The sequence below is a fragment of the Lingula anatina genome, chromosome 2, assembly GCF_051362555.1.
Source record: "Lingula anatina isolate TDL-2025a chromosome 2, LinAna3.0, whole genome shotgun sequence".
Classification (NCBI taxonomy): domain Eukaryota; kingdom Metazoa; phylum Brachiopoda; class Lingulata; order Lingulida; family Lingulidae; genus Lingula; species Lingula anatina.
Window position 1 is genome coordinate 42,177,547 of NC_141768.1, and position 27,550 is coordinate 42,205,096.

Genomic DNA, 27,550 nt, shown 5'->3' on the forward strand with positions numbered 1-27,550 from the left:
TTCCGCTGTTGTAAGATTCCGCTTTTTATGCTAAGCCGGTCAAGGACCCGGATGTAGCGTTTCTTAGAGTTATGGATATCAAAAAAGCACAAGCGTATCAAACTGATACATTTCGTTGAGTGATTTGATTCGTGATGCGATTTATTTCGAAGGCATCAACACTGGAGACGAGTATTAACACTAGTGCAAAACTGTGAGCCAACTTTCTTTGAAATAATGGAGGAAAAATGTGAAATTACGGAATTCGAACCGTACAGAAGTCCGGAGACATTAGGGTCACGCTCGACGCGATGGCTAGACAGTTTTAACCTCTTCGCTGACGGAAAAGATTGATCTTTTCAAAACCAACGGACGGCATGAATAATGAACAAAGATAGAAAATTAAAAATACATGTCAGAGGAGACACGCGCTAATGTTGTATTCAGCAGGGACAGGTGTACAAGATATTTTCAGGACTCTCCCAAACACAGGTTAGAAACATGAATATACATTAGACAGTTAACGCTTTGAATGAAATTGGAACACCAGAAACTGTGAGTATGATGAAACCGAAGTCATTTGACAAACCAAGCCAGTCTAAACATTACGAGTTTAGACATGAAAAACGAAGTAGAAACTCCCTGACTGAGAAAACATGGAACGTTGGATCACTTTGCAAAAGTCTGCAAAACTGAAACTATTATTCATGTAAATGACAGCTTTGAACATGATAATCCAGGAGTGCATATACATTTGGTGTGGGAACCAATGCAATATACACAAAGACATGGAGGAAATAGAGGCGGTGTTAATCTCAGTGTATTACCAGATTCAGGTGCATATTGTAATATCATTGATGAAAATACATGGAGAATGCTGAAAACCAAGAAAAATAAATGTGGCTCTTGTGGAGGACTAGAAAACAAACAGTATTATTCATACACGTCTGAGAAACCTTTAAAAGTGAAGGGAACATTTGAATGTGACGTAAAGGAAGAGACCAGTAGTAGTGAAAGGACATGGGATTTGATATGAGTTGATAAGTTTTGAGAATTTTCAGTGTGGTTTAAGGAATAAAAGTTGGAGTTCATATGCTATTCTTCTAATGTTTGAAAGGACATTTTAAAGACTGAACTGTCAATAAACATGTTTTGAAAGGGCCGTTTCTCTCCAAGAAAGGAAGGGATGTTGTGTTTTGACTTGACATTTGAATGAACTGTTGTTAACTTGGTAGAGTTACTTGTTCCATATTGTTGATTCCTTTAATAATTATAAGCTTGTAAAGGAGCCGGATGTATCATTTCTAAGTGTTATGGATTTGAAAAAAGCGCAAACATTGCAAACTGGTTCAATTCATTGAGTGATTTGATTCATGATGTGATTTAATTCAAAAGCATTGATACTGGGGTTTTTTTTTGTGCACATGTAATTCTCTTTTAATTGTACATCTATATCTGTGCTGGAGTATACATATTTTTTTTTTCAGAATTTACATGTATGTACAGTACTGTAGCCAGCATGCAAGTTGAATTGAAACAGTTACTGCATGGTTATTTATAATTTTGTTATAACTCACCATCAACTAAAAAAAAACAATGTTTTTTCATTCATTATTCAAGATTTATTCATTACAAAACTATATTCATTAGTGATTATTATTATTAATGATATGTTTGAATTAGTTTAAAAATGACAATGTATAATATTATTTAGGCTGAGGTGTGCAAAAATATTTCCCCCTCAATCCCCTCCCCCATGTACATGCATAATTAATTACAATTTTTGTAATTTGTGTTAATTCAGATTCGATGAGCAGCTTTGTGTTGAAAAAAAAAATTGTTGTTATAACTGTTTTCTTTACATGTATGTAAGTGACATTTCCTCCTGTGTCTGTATATTTGCCTTTTTGCAGTGTATTTTTTTTTCATATATACATTGTTTTGTACAAAAAGACAAGGAGTGACCCTTAATTTGTTACATGTTAGTTGCCAGCAAGGTTATATAATGTGTAATAACTTTGTTTAGGGTTTTAGCACAGAATAAATACTTGAATCTTGAATCTTGTATGTCTTTTTTTATAGTAATCTTATTGAATAATTAAAAATAATTTAAGAAAAAGAGAAAAAAAAACATTCTGGGCCATATGTGGTCCATGTCTGGCCCTAATCTGGCCCATTTGAATATGATCTGGCCCACATCTGGCATGCCATACCTTTGCCAGATATTGCCAGATCTGGGCCGACATCTGGCCATATGAGCAAATGTGGACTGGGCCAGATGTGGCAATGTCTGGGCCAGATCTGGCCCAAACATTGCCACATCTGGCCCACATGTGGCAAGCCATACGTGGGCCATACCTTTTGCCAGACATTGCCAGATCTGGGCCAGACGTGGGCCAGATCACTGAGGCTGTCTGGGTTGCTTTTCGTAATGACAAAAATGAAAATGGATGAGTTGTGACACAAATGATCATGTGTGCACCACAAAAATTAAGTAAAATTAAAAATTTCAGAATTTTGACCGTTGTGAATATTTCACAATCCAGTGATTAAAGTACAAAGCAACCTGTGCTGATAACATTCAACCATTACTGTTATGTTTTCAGATATTGTCCCAAGGCAACAATTCACAATCACACACAAAGGACTCAAACATCTTAACCCTTTAATCTTCACAATCTTTTTACAAAAACCCAACATAATAGAAAGTGAAAAACTGGGTTAAAACCATCTGCCTCTGCAGTGGTAATGTAATGTTACATTATAACAGTAATGAGTTTGCCCAGCGTGAGCTATACGGTACTTTCATCGTTATCCTTGAATGAAATTACATCATTAATTTATCAATGGATTTCTGAAGGTTAGTAAAGGAGACAGATAATGTGTTTTGTCAGAGGCACTTAGGCTGTGGGAGATATCTCTAACTGAACTAAGTATTATTGCTATCGATTCCAGTCACTGTACACGTGATGATAATAATGTAATACTTTCTTTTCAGGAATACAACTCCATGAAAACGGCCCTTTTGCTGCAAAGTATCATGTCAACTAATGTGCTTTAAGCTGTCTTTTTGCAGTTAACAGTGGTTGGCATCAGTGACTTCATTTGTTTTTCTGAAGCAATCAATGATAACAGTAGTGTCTAAGACTTCTATTTCCCTATTCTATACATGTATGGTTACTGTAATATTTCTTTCTGTGCATACTGTATGGTTACTGTAATTTTCCTTTTATTGCTGTAAGTGTGGAATTAAAAGATAATATTGTCTTTTCAGCACCCAACCTTACAATGGCTTTTCCCGTACACTCCCACTGACTATACACAAATTTACGAATATTATTCATCTCTTTCATGTGCTTTGCCTACAACTTTGAAAATGATGGTATATGCATAAATACTGATGTAAACATCACCTTGTTGTCTACAAGAAGGCATAAATGCAATTTATACCTGTCTCTTGTTGTATAGCACAATTCATACAGGCATAAATGAGGTTTATTCTCTTTTATATACTTACTGTAGTTGGCATCATCCAGCTCTCCCTTGCTGTACACAAGTCCATAATCGGAGATGGCGCACGTGTGGAACTGCACGCGGAAGATGGTTTCTCGTCTGCTGTCTCCGGGCTGCTTATGGTAACATTTGATGAGTATATCTCCGCGCAGAGGGATGGCTTGGTCAAAGGACATGCACAACCTGTGCATGCTGTCACTGGCAGCACTACAAGGCAAATTGAGGAGAAATAATTTTTACAAGCTTTGTCACAAGTGAATGGGTAAATTACAGCAGAGTAAGTTTCTCTGTACATCAATGCAAAAATAAAAAATTACAGTCTTTCACTTATGATCTATAACTAATGCCATTTAAATCAAGGGAGACCAAGAAGTTTGGATACTTCACAGCCTGAACAAATACATGTTAAACAAACTGATCCTGTAATGAAAATAACATATACGGCTTTCTACACAACTCACTATGTTCCTGAAGTGAAGATGGGTGTCATCCCTTGGTACACCTTGACGAAGGCTCGACAGCCCCCTCTGGAGTCAAAGTTGGGAATCCCATGGATGACCATGTGGTGGAGGTACAGGGGGCTACTGTTTATCTTTATTGCACCAGAGAGAAGCCCAGCAAAGTACTCCACATATCTGAAAGTAAATTATCACAAGATGTATTCATGTTTAAAATCACACACACACACACACCTTATAAATGCATTTTTATTGTGCTATATTATGCAAAGAAACTGCAATTCATTAAAAAACTCTTTCTTTACCTCAATGAGACATTTTTTTTAAACCTAAGGCTTAATTTTAAATTCAGTAACATATTTATTGTACAGCAAAGTTTAAATGATGAGATGACCCAGATGATCTTCAGGAAGAACTTAATGTATCAAAAAACTTTAAAATCTATTATCAGACTTATGATAAAAGAATTCCATAATGATTTTCTTTTCTACATGCATTTCCTATTCCTTAAAGGTTAATAATGATTTTTATGTCTCCATAAATATTCAAAGTTGACAAAAATCCTCATGAATAATCAATTAACTGGGGGAAATAAAAAGCATAAGTATTCAATTAGCAGCAGCTTTCTGTAATTACTGTCAGGGTTAAATACTAACTGACATATAAACTGTGAACTTATTTCCATTGCAAATATGGTTGATACTTTCACTATAGCCTATTAAAACTTTTGCACAGAACATTCTGAACTTTACTACCACTCACAACATTCAATAACCACAGAATAATTTAACTAATGTCTGAGCAGTATCAAAGGTTCTCATAAAGGATTCATGGCACCCAAATGATTGCAAATTGATGGTATCTACTGGCAATTTCTATTTCCTTGAGGAGAATATTGATGCGAAATTCCATTTAATTTCCTGGCATTTGTAAAATGCACCTGCCTTCATCGTTTGCCATGTTTTCACTCGATATAATTCCTGTTCATATGACATTTCACACTGCATGAAAAAACAAGGATGATCTTTTCAGTCTAATACAAGATAATCCTGCTTGTGTAGCTTCAAAAACATGCAGTGATCAAACAAATGTAATTCATTTATTTATTCACTAGAATTGCCATTATTTAATTGACTAACTATTGACAAATTTATAAAAGCTAATTCAAAAGCTCTTGTGCATTTGTTGCATTCTGCATCTTCAAAAGTTTGACAGCTATTCATTCCCAGACCAATGGACTGATCAATACAGGTTCCAATAACTATCTTCTACAATCTCTCCCCATCATCCATCATCTGTTCAATTCTGCTTCATCCATAAATCTATAACATAACATCCAATTGCAACAGGGTCTTTTGGGGGTACAGCTTTATAGGTTATTACAGATATCTCATAACTATTGGTTGGGAATATAGTAATATAATAGAAATTGGGACAGCTGTTGATTTTTAATTGAAATTGGTCATCTGTAATTGGTATTGACCAGGTTGAATTGGGCAGTTGGGTTTTGAATTGAGAGATATATTATGATGGATGCTCTTCCCTGTCAAGATAATGCAGGCTTTCTAGATGGACAATGTCTTAGTTAAGTTAGCTGGTACTGCTTACTAGTACTGCCTTTGGTTGAGTAATACAATGAGGACTTGGCTTTTGCCAACCACTCAAAAATTATTTGACCCTTGCACAAGTAAGCAGCTCAACTTGTCGGTTATAGTTATTAATCTTATCTATTTGATTTCTTTATTATTTTGACTTAAACTCATCATGAAACTGTTCTATACCTACCTCTGTTGTGATGGGTGTAAAGTTTTGTCATCACAGAACTTTTTCATAGCATATCTGTCTAATGCCTGGTCAGCACTGAAAAGACAAGAGATATTTATCTTTTTACATATCTCAATAGTAACAAAATAAATGTGACAAAGCTAAAATTCTACATTTTTATTTGAAAATTAAATTTATTAAACAAAAATAAATAATATCTGTTAACTTATATAAAGAATTGAAACATGGAAACTCTCTGTAGTTTTATTTTTCATATAACTGTCTGATAAAACAGAGGTAAACAGTTTGTGTACCCCATAAATACCAAGTGTCTTAACTGATTCTAAAATGTCTTTTCATAAAAAAAGAAAGAAACTTTTCAAAAAACCCACTCTCTCTTGTAAAATTTTGACTACAAAAAACGTTTTTGACATTTTCTTCCACAACATCCTGGTAAAAGGAAGTGGTTCCAGTGGTTACCATGCGGTTTATATTTTGACATTTTCAATAGGAACTAATCATTTCCCCTGTAACATTCCTTTACTGTGGCTAATTTACCACTAATTAACTTCTGTTTAGAACACAAAACAAAACCAAATGCTGAGGCCATTTCTCCTCAAATATCTTAGTGGTTTTGAGAGGCCAGTAGAAAATTTTTTCAAAACATTCCTCCTATAAAGCAGGAAACTAAGTTTCCTATTATAATGTTGACAAAAATGACTTCATGACAAGTGCCAATAGTTGACAGTGATACTTCCACTGACTAAAATACAAAACTTTTAGCGACAGCTGGAAAAAAGTTCATCAGGCTAAATATTACAAAGCACCTAATCATTTTGGTAAAAGCCAAGAGAAGAGACATACTGTTGACAAAAACTGTCCCCTAATGAAAAAGACCAATTGTAAACAGTGACACTTCTACTGATGAAAGCTGAACTTTAAATGACAGACACAAAATAACATTAATCAGGTTATTTCTGAAATAGTGCCCTAGTCAATAAGGTTGACAACCTTTACAGTGCCATTTTATATATGGGGACAAGTAGTGTCTTTATGACAAAGATACATCAATAGCACTGACATTTTCAATCTTTATTATTTTTAATTTAGGTGACAGCTCCGGAAATTAAATCAGCTTAAAATGTAATGTAGTGCCCAAGTCAAAAAGGGCATACCATGGCAGAAAGGTGCTCTTTTAACTTAAGTTTTTTTTTTTAACTGAACATAAAATGTCAAAAAATTTTAATCCTTAAGAAAAAAAAAGAGGACAAAAGATAGAAAATTGAGGCACAGCATGATTGTCCAGCATCTTAAATAAAATTTGGAGAGAGAGAAATTTCTGTTTCTGTCAAAATATGAGGCAAGCTAGTTGGGTATAAAAACACACTTTTCCTCACTGTAAAAAGGAAATGCTGACAAAGATAATACTATTATTCAATATCACACTTGTACTGAGAGCTGCAAAAAAGTTTATCAGTTTAAGTATCATGTTCTACCTGAGCCAATAAAAGAAGTTTGTTTGACACTTAGAACAATCTTTTATTGTTTAAAGGTGGGGGGAATGACACCTGAATTAATCAATATGACATTAACTTTGACAGCCCCATCTATCAAAATGCCAAAGATGGATCACAACTTTCACCTAAACACTGGGCATTGTATTAAGAAGCCACTTTTATTATTATTATAATTATTATTGTTATTATTATTATTATTATTTCCACTTCTTTCTTTGAACTGATGGGCAACTGGTGCAGTTATCACTTATGCCCACTCACTAATATTCTGTTGATATGATGTATTTTTGGCATTTGCAAATGGTTTTCTATATTTAAATTTCATCTCAAGCAACTACTGTCATTAATTAGCTTTGTTTCTCAGGCTGAACCTTTTATTATTTCTCACGTTAAACTTGTCTTTCACTGAAGCCTGAGTGTTGGTGCACTGATGGAAGATTTGCACAGAACCTGATATGTATTTATTGGTGAACCTTTTATTAATCATATCAAACAGCATTGTAGACAGAGAAGTAACCACAGATACCTGTGTGGTCTCTTCTTGAATTACAATGACCCCTATGAACCATATGCCCCATCTGAATAGAGATCTGATTCTTTGATTGTTCCACCTTGAATTTCAGTAAACTAACATTGTATTCTTCATCTCTCTGTTCAAACTTAAATGACCTCGTTTGCCCCGATTACATAGCAAACCTAGTTCAGTCATGTAACAGCCCTTCACCTTAAGAGGACAACCCCCACTTTATACTGAAGGGCCAGAAAATATGATAGGACAAACTTTGTCCACCGACCTGCCTCTACAATCATGGTCAAAAAATTTTTAAAGGCAAACCTTCCTATAACAATTATGGCTTGGTGGAGGTTGGTGTTGTACTAAAGACTCACCTGGCACAAATATTGCTGTAATGCATGTATGCAGCCACCACAACTGCTGTGCGGTTTTCCCCACCCTTGCAATGGAGGACCACGACATTGCGCAGGTCGGAGGAAAGCCAGGAGTCTATGGACTTGCAGATACTGCAGAGCCGCTCCAATGGAGGAGCCAGGGTGTCTGGCCAACCATAGTCTAGCACCTAGAATGCAAAATGCTTCAATTTAACATAATAACATAATGAAAAACAGTTGTACAATTTATGGTTTTTTCAGTGTTCACCAAATAATCCTATTCATTTAACATTTTTGCAATTTTTTCACTGACATTTCATCTTCCTTTGAAGGTTTATAAATAATCTATAAAGCCATCATTTTTACGAAATAAAAAGCCATCTTCATGGGCAAAACAAACAAATGAGAACATTACTTATTTACAAACATTTATCAATTAGAGCTCATTGCTAAAACAATGAACAAACTATTATTTCAAAGCATATGTGGCTATCAAAACGTGGGTTTTCTACAGCAAAGAAAGCATGACAACCAAGTCTATATATGGTTCAAACAGTTGTGCAAACAGCTGAAGTGTAATCAATGAACTTGTAACCACAAATGACATCAATCAAATTCTGATGTCATTAAGCTTATTTAATTCATGCAATATCAATAACTTTTCTCAGAAAGTGTAATTGCTTCCATTAAAATGGCGCCTGTGAGAACTGATATAATTTAAAGGAAGTAACAAATCAATTGATGACTTTCAAAATTCAGAATAATATGTCCAAAATATGCATACAGAAAGCAGGTCCATTGTTACCTTTGATAACACTACTGGAAAATTTAACACTTTTATCAACAGCAAAGGGTTAGGACTTAAAATTTATTCAAGATATCATAAATTGAAAACTTTGTAATGCTATATACAGTCACACAAAAATCTAAAAGAAAAATCTCCCCTAACACATATCTAACCATCACCAATGGAACCAAAATATTACTCTCTCCTTTCACAAATATCTCCCACTACTATCTCCAATTTCTCGCTCGTTTGTTTTTCTTAAGCCTCTAAGTCAACAGTTGTGAAAAAAGAAATAATTAGTTATCAACATTTGCCGTAACCTAAGAGTAAACGAGAATGGATCCCCATTTACTGCACAGTTATTGTGTTAACTATCACACTTTTATCTCCACCCTTTGGGCAATGTTGATATCCTGACTCGGGTGTTATTTTTACCTGAGGACAGTGAAAATAAAAACATAGTTAGGAACTGCTAACAGTGACACGTCTCTGACAAAAGCAGGCCACGTTTGTTTTGACAAAGTATAAAGCATTCAGTGAACCCCAATTAGCAGCTTGACTGGGGACAGCTCTTATTTCTTAAAGGGCCCCAAATAGGACATAGGCAGTGTCCAGAAAAGAGCCACAACTTTAGCCAACTTTGTTTTAAACATAATTATAAATTCTAAGTTTATCACAAACAAAACACTGTCATTAATTTTTCAGAGTTTCAAGTCCATATCAAATGGCCTCTTGTTCTGTGATGACAATAGTTGAAATACAAAACTACAATATACTACCGCAGAAACATTTCGCTTCTTTTTCTTTAATTGGCAGATCTGGGTCTGATTACAGTTTTAAACAGGAAACTCAGCCCCCTCCACCCTCTGAACAAAAAGAGTTCACAAGAATGTAGGCATTTTACATTCTTCACCAGGGTGGAGGGCTGGAAATATCTTTTCGGTTTACATACAGCACCACTGAACTGGGAAGACTCTTACCCCTTCCATTTGTAAAAATGTTCTCGACATTTGTGCGTTTTTGTTAAAAAATTTCAAAGATAATAACAGCTACTGTGCTTTTGACATGGTGCTGCAAGTCATAAAAAAAATCCTGTAGCATGAAAACAACTTCAGTAGCCTTGCCCTGTAATATCTCTTCTGTGTCTTCCTAACTCCCTATTCCTACATATACTTTGTTCATGATATGTGACTGCTAAGACTACCCCCCCCCCCTCATCCCCTTGATCTACCACCAGCAACACCATACAAAAAGACAAATGCAAAAATACTTTAAATAACAAAGTTGTCCCCAGGAAGGATTACATTAATACTGTATTATGTGGATAAAAACAAGTAATTTCACAATACACACAAACAGGCACAAGCAACAAATATTGAAAGGTTAAGTACTTCTTAGTTCTTCAGACAATTAAAAGCTGGGTTTGAGGGCAGGATAAATGCCACTGTAATATTGCGGTACAAAGCAGGAAATTCTTTTCAAAGGCAGCAAGAGCTTATAAGAAAAGGAAAAAAAATTGAAGCATAAAACAAATTTAACCTTTCAATTCCCAAGCTGGGAAAAAGAAAGTAATGACTGGCGTAATGTGGACATATTATTCCAAACATTTCATCAGGGAAAACAACGTCCAATTTATGCTGCCATTACTGGTAAATAAAATCTGAATTGCATGAGGAGAGCAATTGAGACAAGGAACCCACTTCTGGCCAGATCATACTATACACAAACCAAAAAATATTATATTCTCATAAAACATTAAATGCTTCCAATTGATTTTTCACATTATTTTACCTGATTATTTTCCTTTGACAGATCCCGTCTCTTGTCGGACAGATTAATGATCTGGAAAATATTAAAAGTAACTTCATCATTGATGGGAAAAAATTATCCAAGAAATCAATAGAGATTGAATTAGGGAACCACAGTTCCCCGGCTATGGTTACAGAGTGTTCTCATTTGATTGGCAACTTCTCTGTTGTGAAACGATCGAGTAATTGGGATGAGGGGGGTTGGACTATATCTTATGTTCTATTGCCATAGCAACTTCCATATCAGAACTTCGATTTTATTGAACTTGACAGTAAATGAAAATTATTGGAGTCAGACAAAATAGTAGTTGATGGCAACTGATATGGATATAGTTAGACTGTCTTAAACTGAAAAGCAGAAATTGACATAAAAAAACATCATTATTAGCTTTACTTGTGAAATTTCTATGAAATTGTATGAGGGAAGTGTATCGGTATTGTTTAAACTATTTCTCTGAATTATAGCAATGTCTGAAGCACACAGACTTTGCACTGTGCAACAAAAATCCTTTCTCTTAAAGGAAGTTATTTTTTTCCTTTGAAATTACCATATAATTTTCTCCATGTTTAGTTTTCAACATGCGAGTGCCTTCTCTCACGTTATTCCTGTATGTAGCCTCATTGCTCTCCGAGGTAAAGGTCATGGCTGCAAGTAAAAAAGAGATCGAAACATGTTAACTTTAGTAGAACACCAAGGGTAAACACTGGTGCACATCACACGTTTTCCTTCATGGCCATCTAGGGTAAGCCATCAACATGCAACCTGGTTAATTTACTCCGAGCACCTGGTCTGAATTTACCTGTTGGTCAGGTACGAGTGGGCTTTAGTAGTGTACACCTCTCTGTCTTTAATATCACTTCCTTTCATCAAACAGATATGACCTGTCAGGTTAAGAAGGAAAAAAAAAGGCTACAGAAAAAGTGTTTCTCTCTAAAGATGTGTTCCCTTTCATCTATCCTTACCTGTAAGGTAAAAGAAAAGGAAAACATGGTTGATACACATAACGTACTACATGTTCCTCTTTGAAGATCAGATTCTTTTCAAGTATTCACCTCTTTCGTCAAAACTAATCTGCATTTCTGTCTGCCTGAGACTACAGTTTCTCTTTCTGAACATGTTTTTCTTTCATCTTTAACAAATTTGACCAAGATCTTACAAAGTAAATCTGCTAGATGTACTTTATTTTCCTACATCAAAATGCATTTCTGCAATGAGACAGAACGATACATCAAGCAATAAGAAGTAACTACAATTAGCAATTAAGTTAAAAGCTTCTCCCATTTTGTGCTATTATTACCTGCTGGGAGAGAATCACAAGTTTCATTATCTCTCAAAATATGCATTTTTCATAACTTTTCTTAATTGTGGTCTTACAACTGCTGATTGAATTAATGATGCATTTTTTTTTTCACTTGCCATCATATCCCATACATTTTGCCTTGACTGACTTCTCAATAAGCATCATACTTTGGTACAGTTACCAACTTAACTCACTACATTTAACAAGAGCTAAATATATCTCTGGACTTGAGAACATCTCCCGTTCTCATTCATGCTTCCCAGGTAAATTAACCAAGCTAATTACAAATATATCTGCCCCAACAGGTGCAACCTTCTATCCAATGGTCGATGAAACATGTCATAAAAAGGAGCACAAATAAATTAGGGTTTCAATGAAGTTTTGAACCTAACTACTCTGTTGAGGCATTACAAGCAAGTTCACAGTATGTAGGTACATGGGTTCGTACTATAGTTAGTAGCAAACTTTTACTAGAGTTCAAGAGAATTTAAATATGCCACCTCAAATACGAGAGATATATTGTATTTGTTACTATGAGATAAAATCTTACTATTGTAACTGACCTTCAGGAAGACAGTGTGCAGCTAGTTTAGTTTTTGAACTTAAAGACTATATGCCATTAGGTATGGATTAATTTTTACACATGACTGTATGTTCATGGTACTGAAACTCAGGGTGCAAGTCCAATAAGTAAATTACCATTTTCATCAAAATCTATAATCAAACTCTACTCACCAATGATCCTCTCTGTTATATACGTCAGATCCATGTCAAACTGTTCTCCGCGTCTTCGGCTGCAACAGAACATAGACGCCATGATTTGATAGCATTTATTTTAATATCTAAACTACTGCTGTTGGAACCCTGTGCCAAAATAAGATTTCCACCTGTGCCTGTGTTAATATCAACCTCCTTGGGTCCTCAGCACCACCTGTGTTAATACTAAGCACTATGTGTTCTCTTCCTGTTCACTCTGCCATACAGTTCTAGCCTATATGCAGGCTAAGTTATTGACTCTCTCGATATACATCCACGCAACACACACAATGTCCTAACACCAGCAGGTTCTGGTGGAGGCACTAGATGGCACTGCATTGCCTTGAAATATTTTCGCCGACAGTTCCATCATTAACGGGTTTAATCAACAAGGACATTTGTTGATAACTGCGCTTAGTATTTTGAGCTACCTCTTGCAGTTTCATCATTAATTGGTTTTATCCATGACATTGGAAAACAATGCCAATTCTGAGCATAATTCAAAAGCTTCCAGGCTTGTATTGTGTATGTGGTATGTGGTGGTTTTTCCAAGTAACACGTACTGATATTGTTTGAAAACATACTGGAAGTTCAAACAGAACACAACTATCCTATAAAAGCTGCAAATGCCCAGATGAAAACTGGATTGGCAATGCTATAAAAACCATCTGGTTACCTCCAACAGTCATCTAAATCTCAAGGGTTTTTTAGAAACCTATTGGCAAATGTTTTGAAGATTTTCTAATAGTTCCCTAATAAACAGACTAAATATCTTACTGAGATGCTCAGTAGAGAGTTACACTGGTAATTATATAAAAGCTCTCAACTTCTTGCAGCCACAAAAAGGATTCTAAGCTACAAACAGAGTTTGCAATAGTTCCAGCCATTGCAGGCACAATGTTTAGAATAACCCTTGATATCAAAAAGCTTCAAAAACACTCATGCATTGCAAGCAGATGGGTGAACCCTTATTGGGTTCTTATGGTAATAGCAAGCCTATTCTGTTATTTATGATCAGGAAGAGTCTGGACGGTTTTGTGTGTGTGTGTGTGTGAGTGTGCACGTATGCATGCATGTGTAGATGTCAGGATAGGTATGTGGTGTGGTGAAGTTTTTCAAAATGCATGTAAATTCATATATATAAGCAGCAATATTTTAATTGTAAACATTTTAGCCACAATCAAGAAATTTCATTCCTCTTGGTCCTATGGCAAATCTCAAAGGCCATGAGAATAGCCAATGTCTTGTTACTGCTCTTTAAGTACTGAGAAACATATCCTGATTGTGAGTACATATACCCCGTTCACACTACGCTCAGTTATCCGGATAAATTGCGAATTAGGTCACAATTCGAATAAATGCAGTAGTGTGAACGCAAGAGGATTTTTGTAATGCGCATTTTCAAAATCCTGCAAGCGAGGTGGATTTCTAAGCGCGATCCGGATAACTTACCGGAATCGACACCTGTACAGATCTAACTGCGCATGTGTGCAGATAAGTGCGGGTATCTATGAACGCTTGTTTATTACTTTAGCGATTGCACCAAACGTATTTGGAGGCCACCACTCACTACAACATGAGGAAACAAACTTATTTTGCCATCTTATACTTCTCAAGAATGCTGGAATGTCTTTAGAGTTGCATTTGTCGTCACAAATTTTTGTTGGTATTTTAAGATTTCCTGTGCGGCGCATGCGTGAGTGTTCAAAACAGGAAGTTAAACCTGAAATTTTCAACGTGTAATTCGGTTTCGCTTAGCGTGTGTGAACGCAATACCGAATCGAATTCCTCACGAAAAATTCGGATTATAGAAATGCGCATTTTTGCAACTGTAGTGTGAATGGGGTATGAGAAACATATCCTGATTGTGATAACAGCTAGAGCTATCTGGGGAAAATAATGAACATATCTGATGTTAATGTTCATTTTTTCTATAATTGTTGTGAATGTTAATTACAAGCTGTTCTATTTCAAAATAGATCCTTTGTGCATGTTAGTGCGTTTTTTAAAAAGAACATCACTTGGGAAATTGTTCACCTAATTGCAAATGTAGCCATAGCTTTGGAGCAGTTTTTTTATGCTGATATTTATCCTGCAGTATCAGAACCTTATATATAAGGGCAATGGGAAAGATGAATTTTAAACTTACCATTTTTTTACCTTCAATAAATAAAGTTTAATAAATAAAAAAAATGTCATGTTAATACTAGTAATACACATAAACCCAATCATAACACACATACACACATGCATATTAACAAAAAACATCATGAACAATTAGATCCCTTTACCCATTAAAAGATGATGCACAGCCTAATGATTGATGGTAAGGGTAAACCAGTTTCAAACTAAGTACTAATAGGAGAGTACTTACTTAGACATGGTGTAGTGTGACTTGGGCTCTACGCCTGCTGTGCTCGCCACTGGCTGCTGAAGGAGGACAGAAAAATACATTTTAGTTTATCTGTCAGATCACTGATATAAAATGTATTTAGGTGGACTATTAAAGAAGAACAAAATACTCAAAGATAAACATTCATGTACACATATAAGATCTAAAATTTCATACTTGTGGCAGAGATATTTAGTTGCACATGGTATGAACTTGCTAAAAAAAAAGTAAATATTTGCAGTTTCTGTCAGCTGTCCCAGTAACACATTCAACAGCCTGGTGCAGATCTTTGCAATATGAGGGTGACAGCAAGCTGTCCATGTCTGTCATCACTTTTCAAGGATCTTTCACTACACCAAGTCTTGTTGATGGGAACATGATACAGAGCATGGTACACACACAGGGAATCACAGGTGGAGTACATTAAATGGAGCATGTAAGAACTCTCACCAGGTGGTCACCTGTCAAACCATTAAATGAAGGTTCTGTGTGGTACATGGTGACAGGTAGTTGTCCTCATCTGTCACCACCCCTTCCCCTCACCTTCACCGGCTGTTTACATTCTGTAGAGTGTTAGTCCCACCCCCAATCTGGACAAGAAAACCATGTTGAATTCCTAATGGCTTGAATTTTCAATTAAAATGCCAGCAACCTGTCTGTATATGTCAACAGCCTTTTATGGCTCATGGTCCATTTATATTCAGTGGGCTATAAAACACCCAGGAAGTCACTGGCAAGTAAACAATATAGGTAGCTCCTGTGAATTAAAATTGACAGCAAGGTGTCTATATCTGTCACCATCCTGTAAGATTTTGGACTGGTACCAAACTAACAACATAGCATGGTGCTTGTGAGCAGTTACCCAAAGGTATGTCTACATAAAGTGACAGTTAACAATGACAATGGATGGCCCTACATAGCCACTGTACAGTTTTTTTCTCCATTTGCATCTGTATCTGTCATCACACCCCAAGGTTATGGACTATTTACATTCAGTGGGACGTGCCCCCTTGTCAGCCATCCGAAGGCTGTACTTAAACATAGAAACTAATGAAACAGCTTATAGTGTTTATTTGTCATCACAATGGACCATTTACTTTTAAAAGAAACGAGTACCACCCTACAGTAATATCTTCATATGCACTATTTAGACAGGAGTCTGTTTGTAGCACTGGTCACAGGCAATGTATTATTAATGAAGCAATAAAGTAGGCATTCTTGAGCATCACACACATAAAAAATAAAACCAAAACATATGTCTCTTGACTAAATTCTGCACCAGTCACCCATCTTTGAAATAGTACTATAAAACATGACTGTATTCTTCTTCTATCTGTAAAAAGAATAACGTTCCCCCAAGTTCTGTACCTTACCCTACCTCAATGGGAGCAAACTGCACAGCCTTGTTCTTACGTCTGGCACTACATGATGTACAAGGTCTCAACAGCTTCATGGTGGCAGTGAACTTTTTTCACTTAACTTTTTTCTGTCCTTGATCACTCTTAAGTTTTTTTATTGCCTCTAAGCTGTTTTGAACTTATGAATGAGACCAATGAGAGTCTCAGAGTTAAATGAAGTCCAAAGAGTCCTCCAGTGAAATCTCAGTTTATTGTTGTTTCACTCCTGACTTCCTTCATTTTACTTTTTCGTCAAAACAAAGCCTTGTGTGGAAGTAAACCTCCAGTTTCAAGCACAGTTTTAAAACCCTGCTTAGTTTAATTCAACACTTGAAACTTGAAATCTCATGCCTTTTGTTTATTATTGTTCCCTTTCCAGATCTTGAGCATCTTTCCCAAGGCCAATTCGCAGTGAAAATAAGTTCCTAATCCTTCCTTGTTTTTTCACATCAATCCTTTATATCAGCGAATTACTTTGTCAGACTCCAAAACATATTCCAATCAGTAAAAAAAGGCAAATGAAAGAAAAAAATTGGCAGATTTTCTTCTAACTTCTCATAAAGAAGATTGCAAGTTGGTTGACAATTATTCTAATATATATGCAGCTGACGACTGTGCTTCCATCAATATTCAGATAGCTGTTTGTATAAATCCAGATCTGATGGACAGAGAGCTGGGAACACTAACCGCAGAGTATTAGGTTGACAGATGGCTGGGTCCCAAAAGAGAGACATCACCACAGTGGTAAATCGAGTTATGCCAGCATTTAAAACAAATCCCTTCCACAAATTGGTATTATCTAGATCAAGAGCAGCATGTTGTTCAGAACCTATGGATCATCATCTTATAAAAAAACCCATAAACCAACCTCTTTTAAAAGGAGCTTGTTAAACCCGTGCATGCTATAACCGTCTTTACATGAAGAGCGAATAACAAAACCTGAAACCAAACAATTACCTTATTAAGCAGTCCTGGGGTCTGTGTTACTTCTCCAATAAAACTTGAACTCACTCTTTAATAGTCTAGGATGCAGTAAGTTAAGTAATCCAAAGATCCAATCAAATTCAAAAAATAAAAGTGTGGCTTAAATAAAAAAAGATATTTAACAAATAGCCAGCATTAATAAAAACAATCTGGCAGTTAACGAGTTACCTAGACTGCACTCTTGGTGTTACATCAATGAAGTTTGGGGTCAGGCTGCAGATGCATTTAAAACCCAAACAGGAAAACAATTTTTAAATCAGTGAGTAACTATGACCACATGTAGGCTGGACCGGGAACAATCCTTGCCTTGTATGGATGAAGCACTGTCCCGACTTCTGAAGCGACTACTCCGAAATGAGTGGGTGGGAGCGTGCATCTCGAGTTGTGGTTGCTGTTGTCCCTATTTCTAAAACCTGAATGACATATCAGAGTGGGATGGGTATTGAAAGTTGTGAAAACAATACTATTTATGTATGGGTCTGTCTGTAAGGCATGACAAACAATGATGGTCTAGCTGGTTTCAAGGTAATCGTACCCACTTACTGCACTCACATTATTGCCAACAATGCATTTTTGCCCTTAAAAAAATGAGAAAAACCATACATTCTATACTCTGTTTGTTAATACAATATTTCCTGTGGTGCTAGGATTTACCTGGACAACTGGCGGTTAGGTCAGAAATTGAGAATCGTATTCAAAGATGCAAGGAATATACATGTACATGTCTATATAAAGAAATGAATGATGTGATTATTAAAGGGGGCTGGGTTACCTTTTATCTAAAACTTCATAATATCTTTGCCATGCATCAAATTTACTATTTTTTTAACCACAGTTTGCTGTTAATTTCAATACAATAAACTGCAGTTTATCAAATATGATTTAAAAATCCATGAAGATCAACATGTCCTATATATTCAACAACACAACCCTTTTCATCCAATACTAAACATGCCACAAACAATCCACACTGTAGACCACATAACACCGCTATTTCATCATAGCCAACTCAATTAGACAGAGAGATTATGTTGTGCCAAATTGCCACAAATGTCTGCATTATTTCCATGCACACTCAACAACTAAATCAAACTAATGGCCTGCTCGCCGTGATTATCACCACTGTTATTACAACCAGTGGATGTGCGTGTGGTAGGCTTATGCAGATGTAATATATAATTTTGCAAATTTTTTGCTATAGATAACTCATTTGGGCTAAAAATGAAGAAAAATATTTGATTTAATGCCAATCATTCGTTGGGGGAAATGGTTCCTGAGCTTTGGCAAAAAAAAAAAAAAAAAAAAAAAAAAAAAAAAAAACATGACCCCAATTATACCTAACCTTTGCGCAACCTTCAGAAGAAGATTATGCCATAACCACTTCTTGGTTTATCTACTTACATTTCATCATGTTGATCACATAGGCATCTTCACCAAACGTACAGTTCTCCAAATATCAAAAAATGTCTCTGCATGTAGCCATTTTATTTGTGTGGTACTGATTGTCCTTTTAACACCTAACTTGTATGTTATGTAAGCATCAGTAATAAGAAAGTGGTGCATTTCAGTTTGCTTTTTAAAAAGAAACTTTCATGGATTTTGTATTCAACACAGACCCAAATGCTTTTTCCCCCCAAATATATTGCTATAGAAGCTAATTTGCTTTGATCTTCATGTTCCAACCATTGCCAATTTTCTAATGAAATGTCACCTGATCAAAATGTCACCCGAATTATACACTTTAAATTAGTGATTTCCTCCAGTCAACCTTGGCAATAAATTAAGTACGTCTAAGAGTGCCTAGGTTATTCAACATGTCACTTTAACCTTTAAGTAGCCTAAAATAAACCTGTAAAACTAATCATTTTCCCCCTGTATTATTCTATAATTTATGGTGTTGTTTAATCTATGCACATCTCGTACTTAAACCAGTCCTGTAATTAGTCCCTCTGCAATTTTTTTCAGTCTAACCAATCACAGCAACTCCTGAATAATTTTTTAGAAGTGAAATAACTATGAATAGTCAAGTCTTGTTCAAAACTGAAACTTGAAACTGTTTTTAATCGGTGGCATATTATATGCTCTATTGAATAAATATTGAAACCAATAAAATGAAAACTGTCTTTTGATTAGGCAAAATTTTCTTACTTTTGTAGCCCTAGAAGAAAATTTTAATTAAAAATGTCATACGTCAAGATACCATTTCATTCAAGGTCAGCCAAATAACCTTTTAGTTTGAAAATAAACAACCTGACCTTAAAAACACTGAACCAAAATTGAACTGTTCCCCATGTCGAATGGTTCCAGTACCTTTTACTAATCCTTAACAATAGTGTTTAAAAATAGAAGTTCATCAAAACACACACCAACGTTGCTTTAACTATTGCCATAGAAATCCAGCAGAAAACACATTCCATTTTCCAGCACATGGTAGTTGGGGAGTACCAGAGTGAGTTCATACCTAATCTGCTTTTGTTCAAGTTCTGACCATAACAATGACCCAAAACATATGCTCAAACAAATAAAGAATACATACACCATAACTCTAAGAACTCAGAAATACAAATTACCTACAGACTGGTAGGAGTCTGCTACATGGTGTTGAAAACCTAGAAGAATAGCACCAGTGCCTTCAATTTGCAAAACTTACCACTGAGCTGTACTTAATGTGATGTCTCTGTAGGAACCCCATATGTTCAGTTTATAAAGGCAATTCAGTAATCAATGCATTTTTTTTTGGAAAATTCAAAAAGCCATCATAACTTCTGATGTTTCTGGTTGATAACCTTTACTTGTTCATCTAGGTACAATATGATAACCCTGCATCTTTTCAATTAATAATATTTGAACTTCAAAGAAATATTTGTCAATCTGCTGCAAATTGAGAGGGGAGTTTAAAAAAACTCAAAATATGCTTCAAATGTCAAAAATTGGTACCACATCCTTAATCACCATTTTGCCTGCAGAAATAATTTTGTTTTAATTCATTCCGTCCCATTTTGTAGCAGCACCTTTTACAGTTCAGTTACCTGGATTTCCAGGTGACAGCTGGATCCAAAAACCTATACCTGGAACCAAGAACTGCTGCTATTGTGGCAGTTACAGTTGTTCAAAAATATACAGTGAAGTAAAAATACTTCCAGTGGCTATGACTATCCTCTGAACTTGATGTCAAAGCTGTATTTGTCTTTATGACAGAATTCTAATAAAAAAATTTAACCACTTCATGCAGAATCCTAACCTCTTACAACTAAAACAAAAGCCCATGGTGTCATGTCCATCATTCAATTGTCATGGACTCCTTTTTACAGTAATTTTGCACTCAGCAGTAAGCCAAAGATATGTTGCTTCTAGGACTTGGTGACCGGATCAAGTGACAATGACATACGCATGCAGATTAGGTAACAGTATCTCCACTAGAAAATCACTGCACGATTTCCATGCCACATTATCTCTGTTGTCCTCTGGCTCTCTTGTCATCTTGTTAAAGCTCCTACTCATAGAGACACAAGTTGTAGGGGGGATTGATGTTCAAGTTAGGCGATGGAATTGTCACGCAACTATGGTGTCAATTCCGATCTTGCTGCTGGATTTCCTGTCAGATGTGATATCGAGCAATGTCTTGTTTCCAAATGATCCTCCTTCCATATATGTCGATTAAAGGCTTGGCAAAAAACATTTTATAGCAAATAGGAAGGATTTATAGGATGGATAAAGAAAGCACTACAAATTCAAAGGTATTGGATAAGCCTTTCTTGAGACAATTTCTATCAACCCCCTCTAGTATTTAAAGGCTCCCACTGGTAAAGCACTTAATGCACAATTTACATGGCCAATTTGACCTACAATGGAAACAAAGTGCTCTCTTTCCCCATTTCAGAATTGGGTAGTTGCATTTGATATGAACAGTCCATGTTTTAACAAAGACTTAATCATTTTCATACTCACAGAATAATGTACGTGCTGCTGATGATGATGTGGATGCTGTTGCTGCTGCTGCCTCTTTAAAGTATCATGGCTCTGCTGAAATGAAAAAAAAAACTTCCACTGAAACATATACTGCTGCAAATTTTAACAATCCTTAGTGCATTATTGTAACATTAAACTACTGGGAGAAGGACTATTCAAGGAGCCTAGCCTAAACTCTTCAATGTCAATGCAAAAAATGTGAAATATTACACAAATTGCCCTAGGGCAAATCACAATAACCGACTGTAAACTGATCCTGTAGCCTACAAACTTAAACACTAGTGCTCCCTCTCTCTGCAGATCTCTCTTCTCTCTTTTAAGATGTTTTTCTTTAGCAATACAGGTGAAACTGGTTTGTGACTGTTTATCTCAGAGGGGGAACATACACCTTTCCACGTGAGTTTACTTCCACTGACCGTTGGCATTCTATTCGGCTCATTATTTCTATGCACATCAGTGGTGAACATTTCATGCTTGCTTTTTTTTTCTCCTGCTGTAAAACTATTAGCTGTGTAAAAGTGGCTTTTAATGTAGTTCTCTATCAGAGAAATTTGATCGTTAGAACACCTCGCGTTTTTTGTATGCCACATTGTATGAATTAACTTCGTTCTGCTTTTCTGCTATTGTTTCCTTCATGTACGTAACTCACAGAATTCCTTGGTAGCTATATTTTCAAGAATTTTTAAAGCCAGTATGAAAAGGAATACTAATGGCAATGAAAAGTTTATAGCTCTACTAAGACGAGGATCCTTATCCATGCACTACTTTTCTCTAATGGCTGATCTTTAAGTGGTGTTAATAATTCTGGCTTTTCAAGCAGAGTTCATCACCTGTGCCAGCGAAATTGTAGGACTAACCATTGGAGCTTTTTTAGAAACCCTTGTAAAATTGAGTTCATTGTGAAATTAGAAAAAGAAAATTTAACAGACACATACTCCTGTGCTTGCACGTGCACAAATTTGCACCAAAGGATGCAGCATAATCAACTCTTCAGCTGATTGGGCCTACAACTTATCCTGATAAACATGAATACACACATCTCCAAACTTCAAAGCAGTTAACATTTGAACCTTTCCACATTCCTCCAAACAACATATCACCTCCTACACAAAGCATACCTTGGCCAGCATAAAACAAGCCTAAATTGTTTTGTCTAATGATTCCTGAAACATTAACCCTTCCCAGGAACCTTTTAAATGTCTTCCCAGAACATTTTGACTCCTGCAAACCATATACCTCGGTCCTGAAAAGCCTTTGAATTATTTTACCAAAAGATTCTGAATAGATGAAGTTCTTCCTAGTATGATTCCCCATACTATTTTTCATATAATAAACCCCTTGGCCATGGTTAAGGCTTTTTTTTAAAGAAGTTGAGCCTACTCTAGCATTACATTTGCTTTGGTCAATTTTTTAAAACTCATTTCCAGGAAATCAAAACATTTCAACCAAATATTAACATACAGGTTTTATACCAATATATGTTATTAGGTCACTGGTAATAGATAAATATGCCTGGTAAAATGTGCCAAAACCCCACAGAAACAAAAACAGGGCTCAATTGAGCTCCTTAAACCCGTGCAAAATGGCATATATTTCAGTGACTGTAAATATGTAACCAGGTGGTAAAAGTCACCATTTTTGGCCACAAGCAATTTTGTAAAATCAACCCATTGCATTCCCAGCAATTGCACTGATTTGTATGTCGCCTGGAGGTTGTTTTGAATCAATTTAGCCTCAATCAGACTTGCCACATCTAAGAAAACTTCAAAATGACCTAGTTCTAGGAAAAATCACCATTTTTGGCCATGCTTGAATAATGTACAGAATGGAAGTTTGGTGTATGCCAAGGTAAACAAATTGGTATTCAGAGCACTACCTGGAGAGGCTCGGTCCCACAGACTACTTTTGCCTGGCTAAGAGAGTGTTCAGATAAACCCATCTTGCTAGCTGGACTAATCTAACTCTTCGGGGATTCTCACCAAAGCTGATAAGGGGTAATTAATGATAGTCAATCATCTCCCACTTACTCAAGGTGGCGTGTCAGACAATTAAGTTGATTACAGCGAAAGCACTTTAGCAAGAAGCCCCACAGAGTTGGATCGATCCAGCTGGTACCATGGGTTTATGGGAATGCAGTCTTTAATAATAGCATATATTGTGGACTTGGACCCATTTTGTAAAAACACATTTACATCAGCAATATCTTACAACTGTTAAGTATCAAGTTCAAGGATAGTTTATTGTTTCTATTTGCTAACAAATGAATTCTATTATTACTGTAGATGCATATTTGAAAGTTTTCATGAAATCACAAGAGGTGGGGGGTTAGAAGATGAAAGCAAAAGGAAGGGTGTCAACAGTTTGGAAAGTCTTCAGAACAATCAGATTTGTTTTATAAAAAAAGAATCTGGCTGTAAAAACAGTGGCATGCTGATAATGTTAAAAAAACACAGGAAAACAACGCTAGTAACAAGGAAATAGAAAACATTAATCTATCCAAACCCAAAGCAGACGCCCTTCTTGCACAAAAGTATGCCACTTTTTTCTCTGGGCAAGGAGGAGAAGAAATCTTAATTTCTAATTACAGATAAAATATTGAGATTATCTTTCCTTCTGCCTGTAATCTCATTGGTTGAGGGTAAGTATGAACATATCTGTGCCAAAGGCCCTAGAACTTTGTGTAAAATTCTACTGCAGGAACACAGGGTAAGCACCTGGGTAAAATTCATTAACATGCCTTTTTTTAAAGGATTCAACTGTACCAAATTAATCAAATGATTTTTTCCTTCTTTTAGAACTTTATTTCCTTGGGTTTTAAAATTAGAATCTCAATCTTAAATCTTAAAACTTGTGTCTTTATTAGTATTGCAACTGCAACCCCAATGATAAATGAGATGCAAGTAATTACCTAGCACTCCTTCCAAACAAGCATATACCAACTCACATCAGGAAACATCCCACCACTGTATTTATAATAGAATCAAGAAGAACAAATAAAGTATGACATCTTTTAATTGAATGAAATGATACAAGGGCCTTGCACAGGGCAAAAATATTGCATAAGCCTCTTGTTTTGGACAGCAATATCTAGCCACAAAAGTATGTTTTAGGAAAAAAAGAGAAAAAAAAAAACGGAATTCTGAAGCTGTGTTCAACAATCATGAAAATATGCACAGCACTTTCTTTACATGATGGAAATTCAACAAGTCTGAATAATGTAAAGCTAAGTAGGTGATTTTAATTCTAAACTCAACAATTTGTATTCAGGCCAACAGACAAAAATGGGAAGGTGAAGGAAAAGACAGGATACCACCAAGACAACCCAATTAATTTCAACATGTTGATATTCTCTATACATTCATCTAAAAAGAAAAACAGGGCTATTCAGCTGCCAGGCTTGAAATCTGAATCAATTTAAAGCAGAGGTGTCACAGCCTACTTTACCACTTAGTTGCGAAAAAATCTAGAAAAACAATGAAATTAAAACAGTAAAATACATAATTATATGTGCATCTTCATTTCCATTCAACTTGTGAAACAGATTTAAACTGTACCAGATGCTTGTCAACATTTAATTCCCTTTTGAGAAAAACAAAAACAAGTATTGTGTTCCTGTTTCACACAAAAACATAATAACCACTGTTGATGCCAGGAAAAATTTGACAAGTTGGCTATTTATCAAAGTGACAAGATAAGTGGGAAGTTTTGAAATTGTGTGAAAAAAAAATCACAACCATGCCTTAACAATGCAGGATGCTGAAAAAGTGAATGTTCTCATTCATTTTTGCCCCCCAAATGTGGGATATACTGTCTAAATGCTGTCAGTTTAAATAATTGCTGGTTATTTCTGTACTACATGTGACTGTTTGTCAGTGAGGAGAAACTGGTTCTGCCACGGCATAAGTATCAAGAACATGTATACCTATGAAAATTGTCTATCAGAATGCAAACAATGCCCCATGTGCATGCAACCTACGATTGCAGACTGTCCAACTCTCTTTAAAATCAGAATTTTTACAGGCCTAGGTAAAAACATTCACATATATGTCATCATACATTATTTCAACACACATGCACATAACATGTAAATATCCAAACAAACACACACACACACACACACACACACACACACACACACACACACACACACACACACACACACACACACACACACACACACACACACACACACACACACACACACACACACACACACACACACACACACACACACACACTGGTTCCAGGTATTTTTAGTACTTACCAGTTCTATACTGCTGCTGGGAGGATTACATGCAGTCACCACCTAGAAACACAAAGGATACAATATTTATAGTTCACAATTACAGGAAATTATTGCTGTTAACACAGCAAATATAGGCCACTTGGAAAATAACCCAGATATTAATTCTTTGACCTTAATTGTGTAATGTCATATTCAATATCCAGCATCAATAATGTTCTGATATATTAATTTTGTACTGTAGGCAGTAATCTACATGTAAGTGCCACCTATGGAAATAGTGAACTCACAGAAAGGGCTGTTATACATCATAGACTGGTGTGCTCAATTACCAAAAACAAGGTATTTTTATGTCACTGTAAATTAGCCTCGGAGTTCTGCAGGGGAGTTCTGCAGGAAAATGCCTGCGTAAATGTTGATGTTTTTTCTTACAGTTCACACACTATAACTAGAGCATAAATGTTGTGCAGAAATCAAGCCTGATGTAAATTGTTTAAGGCATGGTTATTGCTGGGAGTCCAGGGTATATTTGGTGTTAGCTGGGTAATGCAGCTGTGTTTGTGCCTATGGTATAATTGGTGTGACAACATTTTGTGATTGACTTTGTATTACCCTAACCAACCCCTACTTAATATCCCTTCTTTCTCCTTTTTCCCAATCTCTCTCTCTCTCTCTCTCTCTCTCTCTCTCTCTCTCTCTCTCATGTAAACCACACAGTCAGTCCAGTCTTAAATTAAAATATTACAGCATTGGAGTTGACACAGAAGTGTGCCACTGTACTAAGACCTCCTTTGAAAACCCTGGAGGACACTTACAATTGTGTATCAGATTTAAGACAAACACACTCTCTACTGTAGCTGGAATCTTGCTTTCCTCCACCAGCTACAACAGTCTATGGCCACATTCAGAATAGGGGAGTAACTAGTCGGAGGGTTAAATATGGCGACCCACTACAAAGCTTGCTGTCTAATCCCCTAATAGACACTGAATAGATATCCCTTGGGGAAGTATTCAAATGGGTCAGCCATATTTGACCCTTGGACTATTTATTCCCCTATTCTGAATGGAGCCTGTATTTCCAGCAACTGACATATGACCAATGCTTACTTTACACCAAAGAAGTTGGTGGCAGAACCATCAGCAAACTTTCTAACTCCTTTTTCCTGATCGCTAAAACAACAATTTACACTGGAAAGTAAATGAGAATCCCTGGTAAGGTTTCAACAAAAACCAGTTTCCCATATGTTGAGGTGTGTGGGAGATGACGAAGAACATGCAATCCCCCCAAAAATAACACTCTGCACTCATTTTCAGCTACTGACTCATGAGTAATAATAATCAACTATTTTTTATTCTCTGATATTACTTATATCAATGCAACACAAAGCACATAACTGACATTATTTTGACAACAACCATGCCTATGTTGCTTCCTATAATGAAAATGCTAAATCTGAAATCTTTTTGCACCCAATTATTTCACTTCAAACAAATATAAACTCCCTCAAAAGTGTTTATCAAAAACATCAAATTCGCCTAAAATGTTCAGGGGTTAAAAAAGTACAAACAAAATTAAAGAAACACCCCCTCTCTTTTCCCAATCTGTCTAGTCCATTAAGGTCATGACTGGTCACCAAGGGTATTTGATCACACTGACCAAGACTTGACCACTCAATTATACACCAAAACATGCTAAGAAAACAGTCATGATGTCAAGCTCTTTCTGGAACCAATTTTTGTTTATGTGAAATCTCACTCCTGGGCATGGATGTTTTCCAGGTTAATTCTCAGTCT

General features: G+C 35.9%; 1 protein-coding gene across 10 annotated transcripts in view; it reads right to left on the minus strand.

The window, feature by feature from the left end:
- The window catches only part of LOC106176690 (tensin-3), a 117,937-nt gene that overhangs the window by 29,534 nt on the left and 60,853 nt on the right, over window positions 1–27,550 (minus strand). For 8 of the 10 annotated variants that reach the window (XM_087006952.1, XM_087006950.1, XM_087006953.1 and 5 more), the window contains 10 exons: window positions 25,778–25,819; window positions 21,493–21,567; window positions 15,146–15,201; window positions 12,751–12,809; window positions 11,263–11,360; window positions 10,698–10,748; window positions 8,120–8,307; window positions 5,736–5,810; window positions 3,954–4,127; window positions 3,497–3,699 (listed from right to left, as the gene is read on the minus strand). In XM_087006952.1, the coding sequence (XP_086863078.1) occupies window positions 3,497–3,699; window positions 3,954–4,127; window positions 5,736–5,810; window positions 8,120–8,307; window positions 10,698–10,748; window positions 11,263–11,360; window positions 12,751–12,809; window positions 15,146–15,201; window positions 21,493–21,567; window positions 25,778–25,819 (1,021 nt within the window). The remainder of the gene's footprint in view (window positions 1–3,496; window positions 3,700–3,953; window positions 4,128–5,735; window positions 5,811–8,119; window positions 8,308–10,697; window positions 10,749–11,262; window positions 11,361–12,750; window positions 12,810–15,145; window positions 15,202–21,492; window positions 21,568–25,777; window positions 25,820–27,550) is intronic. The other 2 variants (XM_087006949.1, XM_087006957.1) reach the window with 1 other exon arrangement.